The 21034-nt window shown below is 38.7% G+C and overlaps 1 protein-coding gene across 8 annotated transcripts in view; it reads left to right on the plus strand.

Moving 5' to 3' along the window:
• Positions 1–21034, plus strand: part of FBXW11 (F-box and WD repeat domain containing 11) — a 144863-nt gene that overhangs the window by 42990 nt on the left and 80839 nt on the right. For 5 of the 8 annotated variants that reach the window (XM_074390255.1, XM_074390256.1, XM_074390257.1 and 2 more), the window contains one exon: positions 8702–8803. The exons of the other annotated variants lie outside the window; for them this stretch is intronic. In XM_074390255.1, the coding sequence (XP_074246356.1) occupies positions 8702–8803 (102 nt within the window). The remainder of the gene's footprint in view (positions 1–8701; positions 8804–21034) is intronic. 8 annotated transcript variants of the gene reach the window in all.

A 21034-nucleotide genomic window follows, 5' to 3' on the forward strand; every position in this document is an offset into this window, starting at 1 on the left:
CTTTTTGTTTTGTTTTGTTTTGTTTTAAAGACAAGAGTTTTGTTCTGTTGCCCAGGCTGGAGTACAGTGGCACAATCTCAGCTCACAGCAACCTCTGCCTCCTGGGTTCAAGCAGTTCTCGTGCCTCAGTTTTCTGAGTAGATGGGATTATAGGTGCATGCCACCATGACTGGCTAACTTTTTGTATTTTCATTAGAGACAGGGTTTTACCATGTTGGCCAGGCTTGTCTCAAACGCCTGACCTCAAGTAATTCCCTGCCTTGGCCTCCCATAGTGCTGGGATTATAGACATAAGCCACCTTGCCTGGCCAGGTTCTGATATCTTAGAATGATTCAAGATGAAAATTGTATGGACAGTAAACTAATTTATTAAAAAATTATGGTAGTGTTTAAGGAAAGTTTGGCTTCTGACTTGGAGTCCTGATTCCACTACTTTTGGGGTGTTCTTGAATCTCTAAAAACTTGGCAGATAGTAAATTTCGGTTTTCCTCATTCTTCTCATTTTTATTTTTTTCTGCCCTTTCTACCTATTTCTCTGCATCCCCTTTTCTTCCCTTAACATTATTGCAGCCTGAAAATACCCCATGGTATAATATTATGACAATACAATTGCTAAGAATTAAAATGTAAACTTTTTTGGTTACATGTCACATGTTTACTATCAAATTCTGTTATTATAAAATCCCATTACAAGGAAAAGAAAGTATTTTGCACATTAAAGTAGTGGGCCAATATTAATTTCTGTGAAAGGTTGTAGAAAATGCCTTTAAACTGTGAATTAACGTTTATTTTACAACCTGATTACTATATTGTGATTCTTGGTTTTAAAAGCAATGCAATTATTGTGGTCAGAGTGCTATTTCTTATAGGTTGCCATCAGACATTTTAAAAGTGGAAGTCTAGATTCTGAATTTTAGAAGACTCTTCTGAATGCTTTGTAGCCTTATTTTTATTACAAATAGTACTGCTTCTTGAAAAGCAGCAGGCTGAGAGATGAGGCACGATAGGATAATTCCTGAGCTGGATTAACTTTATTGCTTAGTTTATTTGGCAGTCTTCAGCAGAAACTGAATGGGGACTCTAGCTGTCTAATCCAGGTTTAGAGAGCTGGAGTTAATGTACTCCCCTTGAGCCCACCCTACTGTCTCATTCTTCAGAACCCAGTCCTCACTCGTGACTAGAGATTCCCAGTGGAAAGGGCATTACTGCCAAATGATTACTGTGAAATGGATCTTTTATTTCTCTTCTTCATCTAGGAGCTCCCATTTCATTATCATGGTCCTTTTTGTTTTGTATTCTATTAGTAGGGCCTGGTGGAAGTTATGTGGGGGGTGGGGGTGGGGAAGGACCTAGACTGAATATGAAAGTTGGTAAGTGCTGATTCTTGTGTCTACTCTTTGTAGCCCATCTGAAAGAAATTGCTTTGGTTGTGAAACAAAAATGAGCTAATATCTTGTAGATTCTCTAAGAGATTTATCTTTCTTCTCTGCAAATCAAGCTTGGCTGTAGCTGCCAAGGGTCATTCCTTTGCTTAAAACAGTTTAGTAGCTCTTTCATCATTGTCTGTAGCAGTGATCTGAATATTGAAATTTTGGATGTCTCACTTAAAGAAATTTAATAGATTAAAAACAAAAATCCATAATGTAGTATCTATAAAAACATCTATGGTTTTTGTACTGTCTGTTTACACTCTTTGTCATTGGGTTTCTGTTGAGCAGACTTCTTACATCGTTTGTGGCAAATATTCTCCACGTGTTCTAGAAAACATGGGGTCCTCCTTTGATGCTGGCTCGAATTGGCTTGGCTTTGGCTTTGGCTTGATATTATGCTTTACCCCTTACCTTTTAGTCTTAAAAACCCCCATCCCCTCTCCACCTTCACTTGTGTGCTACATGATCTGCTTCTGTTCCTCTCTGGCAGATATTGTACAAACAGTATATGTTCTGAGTTCCTGAAAAAAAAAAAAAAAAAAAAAAAAAGTTACACACGTTGATGTAAAATTGGATGACACAGCTGAGAAGCATTGGGTCATTGGTGGGCTGAAGTACAGAATTTAAGAGCCGTTCTACAGGATGAAGTCCCAAGTGTGATAGAACGGTAGAGGAGAGTCCTCTGTTGTTTGGCCCCTCCCTGTCTCGCTAAGCTTTTCTCATCTCACACTTAAATATTTTAATGCTAAATTAATTGCAGATATTTGCATAGAATGTTTTATTTTTTACTTCTTTGGCTTTGCTTATGCTATTTATTCTTCTTGGAATGTCTGTCTCTTTTTCCCCTGGCTGCCTCCTACTTACCCTTTGTGAATTAGTTCAGGTATCTCCTTTGTTTGGGTGGTTTAAGTTCATATTTGTGTGTATATGTATATGTACGTGTGTGTGTGTGTGTGTGTGTGTGTGTGTATTTACATTATACATTCTAAGACTCTCTCTTGTGAGCTCCTGGACAATAAAGAGAATGTCGTAATTGCTTTACTATGTACAGATAGATATAAGTTCAGAAGTTTTTTTGCTTAATGGAACAGTGTATTTAAGCCACTCAACTTGGTTACTTCAATCATGATGACAGGAGTGAGAAGAAGCTGGTAATGATTCTGTGGGAAGAAGATTAAATAAAAAGGTTGGTTGGGGGAAGTTATAGAAAACCTATAATAAGGCAGATTTCCAAATCAGAGGTTATAACATTAGAGAGATGATTAACATAAAATACCTCTTTGGGGAACTTTTAAAAGAATTGCTTCTTTGAGAAGGAATCAGGGCAGGAGATTCAAAACAATCCCATCTAAAAACAGACTGAAGTTAGCTTTTGTGAGTTCTTCAAGTGGGCCAATCAGAATACAAGGTGCCTTCAACCACTTTTCCTTTCGATTTGTTCCTATGGCAATAGGAAGAGAGCCTAGGACATTTTTCTCCTACCTCTTTTAATACACTTTCTTTTTGCTTTTGAAAAATGCCAAAAGAGATTATTCTTTTTGTCTTTACTGACTTACAGTGTTCCTCAGCGTAGTGGCTTTGATTTAGGTTTTTTTTTTTGATTTTATAGTGGATATGGCAAAAGCAATAAACATCATCAGCTTCCCTGGCTAATATTATTTTCTTCAGCTATAGAACCTATAAATGCACAATCTAATTAGGTATTAGCAGTTAATATTACAACCCATTATGAATCATTTCCTGTTCTCTATGTACAATCCTAAATTAGAATATTGATCATTACGAGTAGCTAGATATGAAATTATAACAAATGTATTTTGGCAGTTTTTGACCCTCCAAAGTCTTAAGTATCCCTGCTGTGATTCTCCTGGGTTTTTTTTGTTGAGCTCAAGGCTAAGATCTCAAGAGGAAAGAGGCTTAGTGTGTATTGTTGTTGGCTTAGTAAGTATTTGTTAAAATTGGTAAATACTCATGGTATCAGCGGTATTCTTCAGACACATTTTAGCAATGTCAAAGAACACTGTTCACTTAAAAAAGAATAATCGTCTATGCTGTGAATTTAGCTATATATGAAGAAATCTTTTCATTACTCAGTTAAACAATCATGGAAAATAGTTACTCCAGAAGATCAACATGGGTTTCCAGCCATGTCCCTAAATTAAAAATTAGAAGCTTCAAGAATCACTTAATGGCTGGAAGTGGTGGCTCCTGCCCGCAATCCCAGCACTTTGGGAGGCCGAGGCGGGTGGATCACCTGAGGCCTGGAGTGCAAGACCAGCCTGGCCAACATGGTAAAACCCTGTCTCTACTGAAGTACAAAAATTAGCCAGGCATGGTGGCAGGTGCCTGTAATCCCAGTTCCTTGGGAGGCTGAGGCAGGAGAATTGCTTGAACCTGGGAGGTGGAGGTTTCAATGAACCAGATCATGCCACTGTACTCCATCCTGGGTGACAGAGTGAGACTCCCATCTCAAAAGAAAAAAAAAGAATCAACTACTGTTGTGGTCCTAGCTGTATTTTAATGTTCTTAGGTTGATGAATGTAGAACTTTTATTTTCATCCATTATTTTCAAGTTGGATCAGTGTTCTCCTGATCTATTAGATCTAAGACCTAAGAGGAACCTACCTTGTTTTGGCTAGCAGGTACAGACTTTCTTACTAAAAAGTGGGTGTATTTCCTAGAGCAGCATTTTCTGTTGAGTAGACTGTTTTTCAGCAATATGGGTGGTCACTTAGCTTCAAAGTAATTGTTGAGTGTGAAAGTAGGCAGTTGTAATACCCTTTAACCACTATCTGTGCTCTTAGAAATGGAAAACAATATTGTCTTGAAACTGAAAGTTCCCAGTCTTGGGATGATCTGAGAGTTGAGACCTCGGATTAGTAGATAATTGGCAGTTGCTTCACATACCAGCTTGGGTGATACCTAGGATCAAGCTATCTCTTCCTGCATTCTGTTCCGAAGCAAATAGTGTAAGGTATGAAGCATAGTGAAAAGTACTCTTGCCTTAGACCTGGATTGAAATCTTGGCACCAACCCAGTGCTATGCAATTTTGGATAAGTAAGTTACTTCATCTCTGAGCCTGTGTTTCCTCTTCTGAATGCTGGGGAAGGTGATGTCTGTTTTATAGGATTATTGTGAAAATGAGATGTGATATCCTTTATAAAGTATTTAGCCTGATGTTGGCATCTAATAAATAGTAAATACTGGTATCATTCTTTATATCTCACAGTATCTACGATATGTATTATGAAGAGAAAATCTTGGAAATCTAACCCTCAGAGGGTCCTTTAAAAATCTTTTCCTGAATATGTTAAATAACAGACTTCAAAAAGCTTTGAAATAAATGGTTAATGTTTAAAAATCAAGTTCACTGAAAATCTTCTTTATGTTGATTGTTTTCCACATTTTTGGTATGATTAAATTATTAAATGGTTAAAAAGCCTTGGGAATATCATTATTTTTCAATTTGGGCTTAGTTTCTTCACCTCTAATCTAAAATCAGTGGTGGGTGGTTACTAAATAGTCTTTAAAAATGCCTTCCTGTTTTCACAATCTAATTTTTTGATTTATTGAATGTGAAAAATAGCCTTTTAAAAAGTTTCAGATTCCAAGTTATTAGCAGAATCTAATCAATAATACCTTATGCTTTCATGGTTTTTACCCTTTGAGGCAAATAGTATTAACCCTTGAAGAGGGAACCTGACTTTTTACTGAATAAGCAAAAATTGATTTACAGATGAACATTGGTGTTAATATGATATTAGTTGCTGAATCCAGATATAATCCTTTTTTTGTTGTTGTTGAGGTAGGATCTCACTCTGTTGCCCAGGCTGGAGTGTAGTGCTGATATCTTGGCTCACTGCAACCTCCGCCTCCCAGGCTGAAGCAATGCTCCCACCTCAGCCTCCTGAGCAGCTGGTACTATAAGTGCCACCATGCCTGGCTAATTTTTGTATTTTTTGTAAAGGTGGGGTTTCACCATGTTGCCCAGGCTGGTCTCGAACTCCTGGGCTTAAGCAGTCCTCCAATCTTGGCCTCCTGAAGTGCTGGGATTACAGGCATGAGCCATCTCACCTGGCTAGGTATATAGTCCTTAAGCTCTTTTTTGCCCATCCACTTGTGATGTATGTTGATGTAAGTATTCTTTTATTAAACATGTATGAGAATATCTCTGGATAGTGTTTGTTATAGTGAAAGAAAGTTTGTCAGGTTTAATTTCTAGTCCTAATTCTGCCATCAATTATTAGCCCTTATTCTCCTGCACCTTGAACAAGTTGCTGTGTTTTTGTTATTGTTGTTTGTTTGTTTGTTTGTTTTTTGAGGCAGTCTGACTCTGTCTCCCAGGCTGGAGTACAGTGGTGTGATCTTGGCTCACCGCAACCTCTGATTTCTGGGTTTAAGCAATCTCCTGCCTCAGCCTCCCGTGGAGCTGGGATTACAGGTTCGTGCCACCATGCCTGACAAATTTTTGTGTTTTTAGTAGAGACAAGGTTATACCATATTGGCCAGGCCAGTCTTGAACTCCTCACCTCAAGTGATCTGCCCACCTCGGCTTCCTAAAGTGCTAAGATTATAGGTGTGAGCCAACGCCCCTGGCCTATGTTGCTGTTTTAACAAATCAGGCTCTTATTTCCATTTTAATTAAAAATTTTTTTTTTCTTAATTGAAAAAAAATTCCATGGGACTCTGCTTGATATCTCTTTCCTAATCTTCAGTTTCCTCATCGTAAAATGGAATAATACCTATTTTACAAGGGTTATTGTGAGAGTTTACTATTTCATCTGTCTAGCATATAACAGAAGCTTGACAAATGGCAACTACTTTCATGATTTTATGCAAACATTCAGCGTCTTTTATGTGTTTGATACTCTGATATGGAAGTGTTGGGGCAACTAAATTTGTGTGCCTGGAGTTTCAATGATATATTGCCACTGTATTGGCTATGGTAAGTTTTGGAATAAAGGCATACTTGGAAGTGTGTCATTTTCATTGCTACCAGAAAGCTGCTGAATTTTTATTTTATTTATTTATTTTTATTTTTATTTTTATTATTAATTAATTAATTAATTAATTTTTTGAGACGGAGTTTCACTCTTGTTACCCACGCTGGAGTACAATGGCGTGATCTCGGCTCACCACAACCTCCGCCTCCTGGGTTCAGGCAATTCTCCTGCCTCAGCCTCCTGAGTAGCTGGGATTACAGGCATGTGCCACCATGCCCAGCTAATTTTTTTTTTTTTTTTTTTGAGACGGAGTTTCGCTCTTGTTACCCAGGCTGGAGTGCAATGGCGTGATCTCGGCTCACCGCAACCTCCGCCTCCCGGGTTGAGGCAATTCTCCTGCCTCAGCCTCCTGAGTAGCTGGGATTACAGGCACACGCCACCATGCCCAGCTGATTTTTTGTATTTTTAGTAGAGACGGGGTTTCACCATGTCGAACAGGATGGTCTCAAACTCTCGACCTCGTGATCCACCCGCCTCGGCCTCCCAAAGTGCTGGAATTACAGGATTGAGCCAACGCACCCGGCTTTTTTTTTTTTTTTAAAAAAAAGAGATGGGGTCTTGGTGTGTTGCCCAGGCTGGGGTGCAGTGGCTATTCAAAGGCGCAATCCCAGTACTGATCAGCACGGGAGTTTTGACCTGCTCCCTTTCCAACCTGGGCTGGTTCACCCCTACTTAGGCAACCTGGTGGTTCCCCGCTCCCAGGAGGTCACCACATTGATGCCGAACTTAGTGTGGACACCTGATCGGCATAGTGCACTACAGCCCAGAACTCCTGGGCTCAAGCTATCCTCCCTCCTCAGCCTCTCCAGTAGCTAGGACTACAGGCACGTGCCACCACACTTGACACTGCTCAATTTTTTATTCCACTTGGTTCCTCTGATTTTGTATTCTTTTTTTTTAAATGCCTTTTCTAAGTAGTCTCAATATTCCTTGTATTATAGGTGAAATGTAACTAGTAAGTGGCAGATGCTAGAAAGGAACCCAGGTCTCTGATTTCAAGCAAAGTGATCTTTGTCTGTATTGCAGCTGGGTGATCATAGAATTTATCCACCAAACCAGCACACTTTTGAGAGTGCAAGTTATGTGGGGACAATATCATCTAGGACTGTATCAAGCAAATGAGGGTATTTGGCTATTCTAATTACAGCTAGAACAAACAAGTGTATGAACTTGGATCCAAGACTTCTGGGATGTTCTGGTTGAACCCACTCACTCACTCACCTTTAGGTTTTTTTGCATGATTTTTGATTTTGCCATAGTAAATTAATTGACTTTAGATCTGAATGATTGAACATTATGGTCTAATGGTTATTAAGTAGTAGCCATAATATATATGTTCATGTTTATATTTTACTTTTTTTCTTAATCCCTTTAAAACCAGCAAGCTTTTAGAAAAGGATGGGAAAAGCGTTTTAATTCTTAGTCATGTCAAACGAACGTTGTAAACAAAGTCCAAAATGAAAATCGTGACATTCCAGTGTTTTTTCTTTGGGGAGACAGAGATGTGGCTGACACTGAAAATCAGATGCATTTTTAATCACCTCTTTTATTGCCTTTATCTATCAGTCTGTCACTCATCTTTCTTGTTCTTTTTGCCTTATTCTCTAGGTCTCCTGTGATTTTACCTTAGGGAGGTACAAAACTACTCACATGATAAAAGTTGGGGTGATCTGAGTTTTCATAACAGCAGCATCATAGTCTTGTGGAAAGAGTGTGGGTTTTGGTAGCAGACAAACGAAAGTTTGAAATTCTAGCTCTCCCTCCCTTGGTTGTGTGTCCTTGTGCAAATCACTTAACCTCTGAGCCTTGCTTTCTTTACGCTGCGATATGAGGATTAGAGAACAAATGTAAAGTGCTGGGCAAATAGTACGTTCTTAAAGAATGATGACAATTATGGTTATGTGACATAGACCAGAAACTGTGGCATTGATGAAATTAGTCAGCAGTCTCACCACTAATTTTGTTTTGCACTCAAATTTTCACAGTTCCCTTTAGTGGGTTTTTGTTTAAACATTCGCTCTCTCCCTCTTTACTCTGTTCACTATATCCTGAGAAATGAGTAGCTGGCAGCAGAAACCTCCTTTCCATAGAACATCAAGTGGGCCCTCTCCCAAGGTTTCAGTAAGCTGTCTGGGACCATCCCTAACCTCCAAACTGCCAAGGGTGCACCCCCTGCCCCAACTAACATTCAAGTTGCCTGTGTGAAGGAGTGATTTGTTGCGGCCTCTAACTGCTTCTTCTCTTCCTTCCTTTTTGTCATCCTGCAGTGTTCTGTGCCAAGGTCTTTGTGGCTAGGCTGCGCCAACCTGGTAGAGAGCATGTGCGCACTGAGTTGCCTGCAGAGCATGCCCAGTGTCAGATGTCTCCAGGTGCCTCTCTTCTTTCTTGTTGTAAATGTGTTTTTACGTATGCCATGAACATTTGTTGAAACTTGCAGTAGTGTGTTTAATCCAATGTTAAGTCTGCTAAATGTTCTGTGTAACCCTCTGCTTTCCTCCAGCCTGGCTGCCCCACACGGAGGAGTTAGTACCAAGAGAGGCCCTTCTGAGCAAATGGGTCTTTGGCTGGGCCCTGTCCTCCCCTTTTCTGCTCCTGTTTTTTTAACTCTTTCCCCCTCACCTTGAGGTTGTAATTCTCATGTTTAATAGTTGTGCATGTGCCAAAAAAACCAAAACAAAAAACTCCTGACATTTTCCATTTGGCTACCTTTAACAGTACTTTGTTGAGTTGGGAGGGTTTCATAATTAAAGTGGTGATTTTTCTATTTTGAAACTCATCCTTTTGGCTTGCTTTCTCTCCCCTCTTCAAAAAAGGAGCGGGGAGGGAATCACTACTGGTATAAAGCCTCAAATTGAAGTTTATAAAGATCATAGCTTTATGCTGCCAATAACTTGTCAGTTTGGGCCACCTCCCAAAGGCCAGATCTGACACCTGTCCTCAGGGTCCACCCAGTTTTCCAGGCCGAGGCCGGCAGAGAATTCCACAGATAAAAGTAACACTTTTTGGGGGTGGATGGGAAGGGGTTGCTCAGGATAGAACTGTTAGCAGGAGTGCAGCTGGTGACCGTCTCTTACTGGGGTGGCTTCCTAAGAGAGCCAAGGAAGAAAACATTGGAGCTTTATTTGTGAAGCTCTGTTTACAGCAAGCATGTGTTTAATTAAGTATGGTTTCAGTAGCAGTATTCAGTTTTCATCACTGCACATTCCAGACAGTTTGATATATCTTTAAAAAGCCATATTAAATTCCTGGCATCCGGTTGAGACTGTCCTGTTTTAGGAAAACTAAAATAAGGCATTGAGTTAGAGGGATATTATTGATGGTATGGGTGACTTTACTGTTCTCAAGGTTATCTTTCTATTCATGTTTACAGTCTTAAATGGAGCTGGGGAGCCAGGAAGGAGGAAAATTTTCTTCATATTGGGGTCAGGCATTTTATTTACTTATTGGCAAACATTCTGAGTAGCACTGGTGTGGTTATTGATTCAAATTGCTTTCTTTGGAAAACTGTACTGGAACCTCACTAACACAATTAACTGTAGAGTGGGTTCAATATAGGGCCCAGTTGTCTTTGATTCTGTATATAAAGGTGGGTTACAAGTCTTACCATACAAGAATAGAGTGCTTCAGTGAGGCTCAAAGTGTAATGAATATATGTTTACTTTTGGAAAAGCAGCTTCTGTGCATGTGATGTAACTTTAACAAAAGTGTTCTTTAAATGGCCACCATTATTTATTGCATGTGCACTCCTTGATGCTATATAATGGATATTTGTGTTATCATAATAGTGTACATTTTTGTCTCTATTTTTCCAGGGGGGAAAAAAAAAAAGTTACAGTTGCTTTTTAGTGGGCTGACCCAGTTTTTTCCAGAACTGGAAATTTAAGTAGGGGAAGAATTGTAATTGTTAATGAGGTCTTGAAGTGCAGATTCTTTTTATTGCATTTATTTAAAAGTAATTGGCCAATGGAAGGCATCATTCAATATGTTTTAGTAACAGTATTGTGAGTTCTCTGGAGGTGGGGTGAGTGGGAGGAAGTACGGGTTCCTACCTTGTTGAAAATCGAAATCCAGATTTGTTAAAAGTTCTTTGACTCATCTTTCTCAGTGAAATTCACTTAAGAGGAAAAAAGAAAAAGAAACTTTGTCTTGGTTGGGTCTTATTTCAGTGAGTGGAGGAATATTGTCTTTAGAGTTGTGTATTTTGTTTACTTAGGCTTTAATTTTTGCTAGTATATAATTGAGAGTATGCAGCACAGTAAAATGAAATAAGTACTCAGCTGATTGGAACTAGCAAATCATTACTCTGTTTTGTTCCACATGTGAATGGAAAGTAAACATGTTTTAATGTTAATGAACCTGGAAGACTTCCTTCCTCTCTAAAGTATTATCTTAATGCCAGCATTCCTTCCCTTTACCTCCAGTCTCCAAAGAGTGTTAAAATTTTGTGCCTTAATTTGGGGTTGGGCTGTCAAAGAAGGCCTATTGCTTATATGCCACATCTTTGGTTTATTGCAAAGATGACTTTCCCTTTGCACACCTCTTAGTAACCTCGTATTAAGTAGGCCTGAGAAGAGCAGGAATAGTTAGGCTACCTGGAGAGAACGGAGCATAGTTCTTTCCCAATCTGTGGAGTTCCATGAAAGAGTCCCCTTAAAATTGTCTCAGTGGACCCACTGATAGTTGCAACTTGAGCCAATTGACCTGTCTATATGGCTGAATTTTAGTATACCTTTTGAAAAAGGAGAGAGGAAGATAGTAGTCGCCCTTAGGCATAATTTACCCACTCCAGTTTCAGCCATCTTTGAAAAGGGAAAGCAGATACCAGAGACTTAAAAATTACTTATTACCAACTGTTGCATGGTGCTTCACATATATTAGCTTTGTGACAACCCTGTGAGGTAGGTGTTATCTCCAGTTTTCTGATGCGGAAACTGAGCCTGAGGTGACTATTTGGCTCAAGATAATGTTTACATAACTGTAAAGTGGTAGGCCTGGCATATGAACTGCGTACTTGCCTGATTCTCAAACTGGTTTTCTTTACTCTACTCTGGAATGCTGCTTTTGTAGTTTTCCAGGTTAGTTTTATTTGTAGAAACCTCACTATTGATACCTGGTATATGGTTTGTTTCTAAGAAAAGAAAAACCTGCTAAATTCTATAGGAAAAAAAAATGCTGTTCTGTTTGCCAAAATGAGCCCTTTGGTATCTCATAGCTAGTGAGGTTCTTGAGTGGACTCTGCAGACTTAATTCCATGAATATTTACTGAGCAATTGGTATGTGCCAAGGCCTCTGTTGGATATCTCTGAACCAAGCTGAACTGTAGTCAGTATTTCATTTGCCTCCTGATTCAACCAGTTGATTGTTAAAGCAAACAATCAGGAGTTCAAACCATGTGGATTATTAATTTGCCCAGATTCCTGTGACATGAGAATAAATCAATGTTAATAATAGTATGTATCATTTATTTTCCACATTCTTTCTGTGTGTTGGACTCTAGGAATTGGATTATCTCATTTGATCTTTTATGGAAAAGTTATCAATCCTGGCATTTTTATATATGAAATTATATAAGTGAATGAAGTTGCCTAAGGTTACACATTGTTGGAAGTAGCGGAACTAGGTTATGAACGTAATTTGGATGACTGCAAAGCCAGTGCTCTAGTCACCAGTCTGTAGTGACAACCACCATTTAAACTTGCAACTGCCATTTTTAGGTTGAAACAAATTTCCCTTAATTTTTGTAGTTAAAAATTTAAAGCTAACACACCAGTGTGATATAATAGACTGGCAGGTTTTCTTGGGAATGCCATTTGCAGCCTCAGTTGGGGGAGAGTGTTAGTGATAAGCCATTTGCAGGGGTAGGATTGATGACTTGGAATGACTATGAAAATCATGTGAGTCGAGTTTGAGTGCCTCCTTCCAAGCTCTAGTGCATATAGTGCTGGGCAGTAAGTAATGCAGCTTCTTAACGGCTGCCTTTCTTGTTTTTTTTTTTTTTTTTTTTTTTTTTTTTTACTTTTAATAGGTGTAGTGAGCCATAGCGGTCTGAGAATGCCACAGAACTTACCAGAGCTTTTGACGTAAGAGGATATTTTTTTAGAGGAGGGAGAGAGCTTGGTAGAAAGAACTCTGGCTTTGCAGACAAACCCCAATTCTAGTCCTGTTCCTGCTGCTTAATGACTCTGTGATACTGGGAAAGTTACTTTATTTTCCTGAACCCCAGTTTCTTCATCTTTAAAAATTTTATAGTGTTTTTATGAGGTAAAGAAAGATAATTGCCACCTTTTAACTGATTCTTACTGTTGGTGGGGGTGGGGGGTGATGGGATGAAAATCCATTTTTTTAAATTTACTTGCTCCTGGTTTTCTATTTAATAGGGAATTTCAGTCCTGCAGTCTGGGATTCCAGGACTAAGTAAGGATTAGCTAAAAGACAATGCATATGATATGGCCTCTTTTGTTCAGGGTCGGTCTGTCTGTCTCAGGTCAGACATGGCTGTTTAAAATCATTGCCTCTGTTTCTTTTCTAATGAACATTGGGTATTTGTGCTTTCTTGTTGATTATCCTATAGCGTTCTGCATCTGATAATGTAAACCTTTTGGGTTTCTCAATGGTAGATCTGTAGTATTTTTATAAACCCTAAAACCTACATTTTTGGCTGGACACAGTGGCTTACCCCTATAATCCCAGTGCTTTGTGAGGTCAGGAGTTTGAGACCAGCCTTTGCACCATAGCAAGGCCCTAGGAAACAATTTTTTTTTTTTGTATTTTGTCTCTACAAAACAAAATAAAAAATTAGGTAGGCATAGTGGCATGCACCTGTAGTCCTAGCTACTCTGGGAGCTGAGGTTGGGGAATCCCTTGAACCCAGGACTTGGAGGTTACAGTGAGCTGTGATCATGCCACTGCACTCCAGCCTGGGTGAAAGAACAAGCTCCTTGTCTGTAAAACAGGGGTGTCCAATCTTTTCACTTCTCTGAACCACATAGGAAGAAGAATTGTCTTGGGCTACACATAAAATACACTAATGATAGCTGATGAGCTTAAAAAAAAAAAAACTGCAAAAGAAAACAAATCTCACAATATTTAAAGAAAGTTTACAAATTTGTTTTGGGCCTCATTTAAAGCCATCCTGGGGGCCCGCAGGCCACGGGTTTGCTCTAAAAAATATATAAATAGGCTGAGTGCAGTGGCACACCCCTGTAATCTTGCACTTTGGGAGGCCAAGGTGGGCAGATCACTTGAGGTCAGGAGTTTGAGACCAGCCTGGCCAACATGGTAAAACCCAGCCTCTACTAAAAATGCGAAAATGAGCCAGGTGTGGTGGTAGGTGCCTGTAATTCGAGCTACTTGGGGAGGCTGAGGCAGGAGAATTGCTTGAACCCAGAAGATGGAGGTTGCAGTGAGCTGAGATCATGCCACTGCACTCCAGCCTGGGCTACAGAGGGAGGCTCCGTCTCAAAAAAAGAAAAAAAAGGCCGGGCGTGGTGGCTCACGCCTGTAATCCCAGCACTTTGGGAGGCCAAGGCGGGTAGATCACGAGGTCGAGAGATCGAGACCATCCTGGTCAACATGGTGAAACTCCGTCTCTACTAAAAATACAAAAAATTAGCTGGGCATGGTGGCACATGTGTGTAATCCCAGCTACTCAAGAGGCTGAGGCAGAATTGCCTGAACCCAGGAGGCGGAGGTTGCGGTGAGCGGAGATTGCGCCATTGCACTCCAGCCTGGGTAACAAGAGCGAAACTCCGTCTCAAAAAAAAAAAAAAAAAAAAAAAAGAAAAAGAAAAAGAAAAAGAAAAAAAATACACACACACACACACACACACGTATACATATATGGTTAAAAAAACACATCTTTCCTCTTTATAAGGAAATTTTCAAAATAGAGTTTCAAAAAGAAAAACGCTCTTAGTAGTAGCCTAAGCACCTACCACCCAGAGAGAACATTTGTTGCTATTTTAGGGTTTTACTTCCTCCTGTCTGTTCAGTAGGGAGGAATCCATCAAATTGTGTAGTTCACTGTGTTATTATGCTGCTGCTGATGATTTTAACAGTGGTATTTTTAATGCTCTTTGGAACCCCAGCTTGACGTTGGAGTCACTAGAAGGATAAAGGAGGGGCTAGCACAGTGCCCTTTTTACTTTGATCTCACTTAGAATAGCTTTGGATTTATCCATTCTACATAATGAGGCTCTTAGGAAGATTTCATTTTAAAAACTTTGTCCTGGCCGGGTGTGGTGGCTCAGGCCTATAATCCCTTGGGAGGCCGAGGTGGGCGAATCACCTGAGGTCGGGAGTTTGAGACCAGCCTGACCAACTTGAGAAACTTCCTCTCTACTAAAAATACAAAATTAGCTGGGCGTGGTGGCACGTTCCTGTAATTCCAGCTACTCAGGAGGCTGAGACAGAAGAATCACTTGAATTCCGGAGGCAGAGGTTGCAGTGGGCTGAGAGCACACCATTGCACCTCAGCTTGGGCAACAAGAGCAAAACTCTGTCTCAAATATAAAAATAAACAAACAAAAACACCTTTCTCCTTATAGAAATGAGAGAATTATTTAACTTTACCTCAGTTTTCAAAATTATGCTAATCTTAGTTTAGTGTTTCTTCAATTCGTTTCTTCTAGGGCATCTTAAAAGCAAATCTAAAGTGCCTCAAAGTTTTACAAACCACTGTTTCATGCTAGCATTTAAACAATTTTAAACAAGATTCAAGAAATTAAAAATAAAGGCCAGTCGTGGTGGCTCACACCTGTAATCCCAGCCCTTTAGGAGACTGAGACAGGAAGATCACTTGAGGTCAGGAGTTTGAGACCAGCCCGGGCAACCGTGTCTCTCCTAAAAATACAAAAATTAGGGCCGGGCGCGGTGGCTCAAGCCTGTAATCCCAGCACTTTGGGAGGCCGAGGCGGGTGGATCACAAGGTCGAGAGATCGAGACCAACCTGGTCAACATAGTGAAACCCCGTCTCTACTAAAAATACTAAAAATTAGCTGGGCATGGTGGCACATGCCTGTAATCCCAGCTACTCAGGAGGCTGAGGCAGGAGAATTGCCTGAACCCAGGAGGCGGAGGTTGCGGTGAGCCGAGATCGTGCCATTGCACTCCAGCCTGGGTAACAAGAGCGAAACTCTGTCTCAAAAAAAAAAAAACAAAAAACAAAAATTAGCTGGGCATGGTGGCGTGCACCTGTAATCCCAGCTACTCTGGAGGCTGAGGCAGGAGAATCAATTGAACTTGGGAGGCAGAGGTTGCAGTGAGCCGAGATTGGGCCCACTGTACTACTCCAGCCGGGGTGAAGGAGTGCGACTCCATCTTAAAACCAAACCAAATCAAACCAAACCAAACCAAACAAAAATTAAAAATAACATGGCTGGTAATAAAGGTTATATTAATAAAAAGACAGGTAACGTTTTCTTTGATGCCAGGTCTCACTCCCCAGAGTTCACTTACCAGTTTCCCATTATCCTTTTAGACTAAAGCTTGAAAAATGTGAATAAAACCATGTTATACATATTATTTTTCAATTAACGTACATTGACCATCTTTCCATATCAGCATGTAACACCAAATAGAACTTTCCATCATAGGGCTTTCAACAAAATAGCCAGTTTCCTCTTTTTTATTTTATTGTGATAGAGTCTTGCTCTGTCATCCAGGTGGAAGTGCAGTGGCAGGATCATGGCTTGCTGCAGCTTTGACCTCCCAAGCTTAAGTTATCCTCCCACTTCAGCCTCCTGAGTAGCTGGGACAACAGGCATGTGCTACCATGCCCAGCTAATTTTTCAGTTTTTTTGTACAGACAGAGTTTTAGTATATTGCCCAGGCTGGTCTCAAATTTCTGGGCTCAAGTGATCCTCTGTGTTCAGCCTCCCAAAAGTGCTGGGTTATAGGTGTGAGCCACTGAGCCTGGTGGCAGCTAGTTTTCCTTTTGAAGGGCCTTTCGACTACAATTGTTATTTCATTTTGGTGGGTATCAGGTACTTCACTAATTTCATTGCATATGTATCTTTAGACTTTCATGATTATGTCTATGGAATGAATTCCTAGGAGTGCAATTGCTTGGTCAAGGAATATCAGTATTTTGTTATGAATTAATTAAATTATATACAGAAAAGTTTAATAATCTCTCCCTTCCAATCCCTTCCTCCCCACTAAGAAACAAATGTTAACGTTTTGTTGTCTGTCATTGTATATTTGTTCTCTTTGTTCATAGGAGGCTATGCAATCTGACAACTATGGGAATTCCCTCATTTTAAAACAAATTTTAAAATTTATTTACTTTTTTGAGACAGTCTCACTCTGTTGCCCAGGCTTGAGTGCAGTGGCGTGATCTGGGCCCACTGCGCCCTTTGCCTCCCAGGTTCAAGCAGTCCTCCTGCCTCAGCCTCCTGAGTATCTGGGACCACAGCAGGTGTGTGCCACCATGTCCAGCTATTTTGTTTTATTTTGAGTAGAGATGGGGTTTCACCATGTTGGCCAGGCTGGTCTTGAACTCCTGACCTCAGGTGATCCACCTGCCCCAGCTGCCCAAAGTGCTGGAATTACAGGTGTGAACCACCGTGTCTGGCCATTTTTTTTTTTTTTCAAATAGAAAAAAATGGGCTTACCTTAGAAAAATCACAATGCAATGTCACTTATTTGCTTTATTTACTTAACATTATATTATAGACATGTCCCAAGATTAGTAAAGTTCAACTCTTTCATGAATGGTACTTTTATCATCCCTAGATTTTGGCGGTGGAGACGAGAGTACAGCTGTTTTTTAAATTGTTTTTTCATTTTTGAAGTATAAAGTGTATATAGAAAAGTTTAGAAACCTTAAGTACATAGCTCAGTGATTTATCTAAAGTGAACAGTGCTTTATTTTGATAGGTATGGCTAAATTGCTTTCATGGAGAATAGACCTGTTTACATTACAAGCATTGCTGTAACTCCTGAATATAATTTAGAATGTTTAAGGTGTACTTTAAAAGTATTACTAAAAATAACATACTTATTCAAAGTCAATAAATAAAAACTGGCAAATAGTAACATGATGAATCAAGATTTTCTGTCATTTAAAATCATTGTGTAATATTCCATTTAATAGATATATTAGTAATTTTCAGAAAATTTCCCTTCTATATTAAGACTGCTTTCAATCTGAGACATTTTAAGCCTTGTGGAGTTACACTTGATTGTAATTAAGTCTTTATATACTTCTGTGATCATTTTCTTAGGTAAGATACTGTGCACATTTAGATTGCTAGCTTGTAGGTTTGAGAAGCCGGGTCAAATTAACTCTTAAAAGCAGCACACCAGAGATTCCCTTTTCATATACTCCAGATGACATTGAATATTTTAATTTTGTACTTCTTTGACATTTTGATGGATGAAAATTCAAAAATGATATCTTGTTATTATAATGTACATTTAATTAATTGCTAATGAGATGGAATATATGTATACATAAAAATATTCATTGGCCATTTCTGTTTTTCTATTGGCAGCCTCATTTAAAATATCTGATTTGTAGGAACTCTTTATATATTAAATATATGAACTATTACTTATTACAAATATTTCTCCCAGTTTGACATTTGCCTTTCAGCATCATGCTGTCTTTTATACGTAATACTAGTTTGAAAGTGTCTTAATGATGATACAGACTTTGAAAGTTCAGTGCCAAACATTATTCCTAGCATTGAAATTTCCATGTTATATTTTCTGAAAATAGTGAGGATGACTTGGTGATATGAGAATTTGAAGCAGCAAAAGAACAGCAAATAAATTAATATTTTAGAGAAAGTTTTAATGACAGCACAATGCCTGGCACATAGTACTAGCACTAAGAAATCACATTCCCTGTTGAAGAGAGCCTGTGCTATGGGAAAACTATACCTTGCTTTACTAACAGTTATAATTTATGGTTTTCAAAACAATGTGTATGATAGATTACAGCTCCATAGTCTAACTTGAGGATAGGGAGATGAGTAAATGCAATTCAGAACACATTAAAAAATGTCTTTTTACTTGAACAAAAATGATGTCATGTACCCGATACTACAGACATTTATTATGTTGCTTATAAGAGTGCTGGTTTTATTTATTTCTGTTGGTTTATATTTACTGTTCGTTCTGTTTATGAAAGTAACATTTTTTGGGTTTGATTTTTGTTGTTGTTTTTCAATTAAATAGAAACAAGATCTCCCTATGTTGCCCAGGCTGGTCTCGAACTCCTGGGCTCAAGAACTTCCCCTACCTTGATCTCCCAAAGTTCTGGGATTACAGGTGTGAGCCACCATGCCTGGCTAGTAACACTTTTTTTTTTTTTTTAAATGGCAAAGATTTTAGTCAGTGGACAAGTATGAAGAAGAAATTAACCAGTCATAATCTCACTTCATTTAGTATCTGTTGATTGTTTTCTTCTGACATTTTGTTTCTATGTAGATATGTAGATAGACATTTTGTATATAGTGCTCATTTTGTATGTGTATGTGTGTGTGTGTGTGTGTGTGTGTGTGTGTGTTTGTATTATATAAAATGTGTATATATATAAATATGTAAAATATATATATATATTTGTTTTTATATAGGCTTATACTCCATACACTCAATTATAACCCAATTTTAAAATTGAATGGTGTGAACAATATGGTTCATATTAGTAACCATAGATCTACATTTTTAGTTTTAAAAATAAAATTTTTATTTTTTTGAGACAGAGTCTTGTTCTGTTGCCCAAGCTAGAGTGCAGTGGTGGAACATGGCTCATTGCAGCCTTGACCTCCCAGGCTCAAGTAATCCTCTCCCCTCAGCCTCCCAAGTATCTGGGATCACAGAACCACACCAGCCACTCCTGGCTAATTTTAAAATTTTTTTGTAAAGATGGAGTCTCCCTGTGTTGCCCAGGTTGGTACATTTTTAGTAACTGTGGTTTCATTGTCTGGGTAGACAATAATTTAGTCAATCTCTTACTAATGGACATTAAGGACATTAAATTTGAGTGTATATTCATGCTTAATTTCTTAGATTATCTTATTCATTGAAAAAATTCTGAGTCAAAGGAAGTGGACTTTTTTTTTCCCTAATAATTGATATGAGAGCTCCCTGTGTTCACCAGGATGGTCTTGAACTCCTCTGCTCTAGTGATCTGCCCGCCTTGGCCTTGCAAAATGCTGAGATTACAGGCGTGAGCCACCGCACCCGGCCCTGGTGCAAAACTTCTAGCAAAAACATTATTCTAGTTTTTAATATCGTTAGCAATGTATGATTATAATAGAAATAAGTGCCCAATGTAGAAAACTGGGAAATATAGGAAAGCATAAAGAATAATTAAAAAATCACTCTTTTGTTTTTTCTTTTTCTTTTTTTTTTTTTTTTTTTGATAAAATTCAACTTTGCTCTGTGTTGGGAAATTTTTGTAATAAGAATTTGGGAAGGCCGGGCGCGGTGGCTTAAGCCTGTAATCCCAGCACTTTGGGAGGCCGAGGCGGGTGGATCATGAGGTCAATAGATCGAGACCATCCTGGTCAACATGGTGAAACCCCGTCTCTACTAAAAAAAAAAATACAAAAAATTAGCTGGGCATGGTGGCGCGTGCCTGTAATCCCAGCTACTCAGGAGGCTGAGGCAGAAGAATTGCCTGAACCCAGGAGGCGGAGGTTGCGGTGAGCCAAGATTGCTCCATTGCACTCCAGCCTGGGTAACGAGTGAAACTCAGTCTCAAAAAAAAAAAAAAAAAAAAAAAGAATTTGGGAAATATTTTCTTTCTCTGAGTTTCAGATTTTTTAAAATTTTTTAGTTTATTACTTTAATTTTAAATTCTGTCTTGTCCAATGTTAACATTGATTTCTTGTTTTGTATATATTTGTCCATACCTTTATTTCTCAATTTTTAAAAAAAATTGGTTTGTTTAAATTGTGTTTTTTGGTAAATAACAGAATAAGAAATATCTAAGGTAAATTATGTTTTCTTTCTCCTATTTGAGAGGCATACTGATGATGACTGAGTTACCTTGATTTTCTGTGTTTTTTTTTTTTTTTTTTTTTGCACCTTAGTCTTCATTTCCCAATTTATTTGTAGCATTTTGAGACTGCAAGGCATTTTTATGGCATACATATATAGTTACATAAAAGTCACATTTGATTCTAAAGCAAAGATGGATGATAGATAGCCTGTCAGTCTCCATTCCCTCCAGTGAAAGCAGAATGTAAAGTATGGGCTTATCAATATAATCTGAGATAGCAATTGAAGTGAGATAAAGAGTAGTTTAGTGTGTATCTGAATACTAAATGGGAATCAAGAGGCAGAGATGTATTCCTAAAATTCGTGGTGTAACCTTGAACATGTTAATTTTTTACTATTCTTACTCCTTTATGGTAAAACAAGAATGATATTCACATCTCATGTATCTCATGAAGATGTGCCAGTGCTGTAGATGAGACCAGAGACAAGGGAAACAGCAGAGATGATGAAAGTTTCTGCCAGTTTCCATTGTCAAATCTCTCATCATAACAATAAATGTCGACATTGAAGCACATAAGTACATAAGGCAAATATTATCAGATTTGAAGGGAGATGGATGGCAATACAATAATAGTAGAGAACTTCCA

The sequence above is a fragment of the Saimiri boliviensis genome, chromosome 20 (genome assembly GCF_048565385.1).
Source record: "Saimiri boliviensis isolate mSaiBol1 chromosome 20, mSaiBol1.pri, whole genome shotgun sequence".
Lineage (NCBI taxonomy): Eukaryota > Metazoa > Chordata > Mammalia > Primates > Cebidae > Saimiri > Saimiri boliviensis.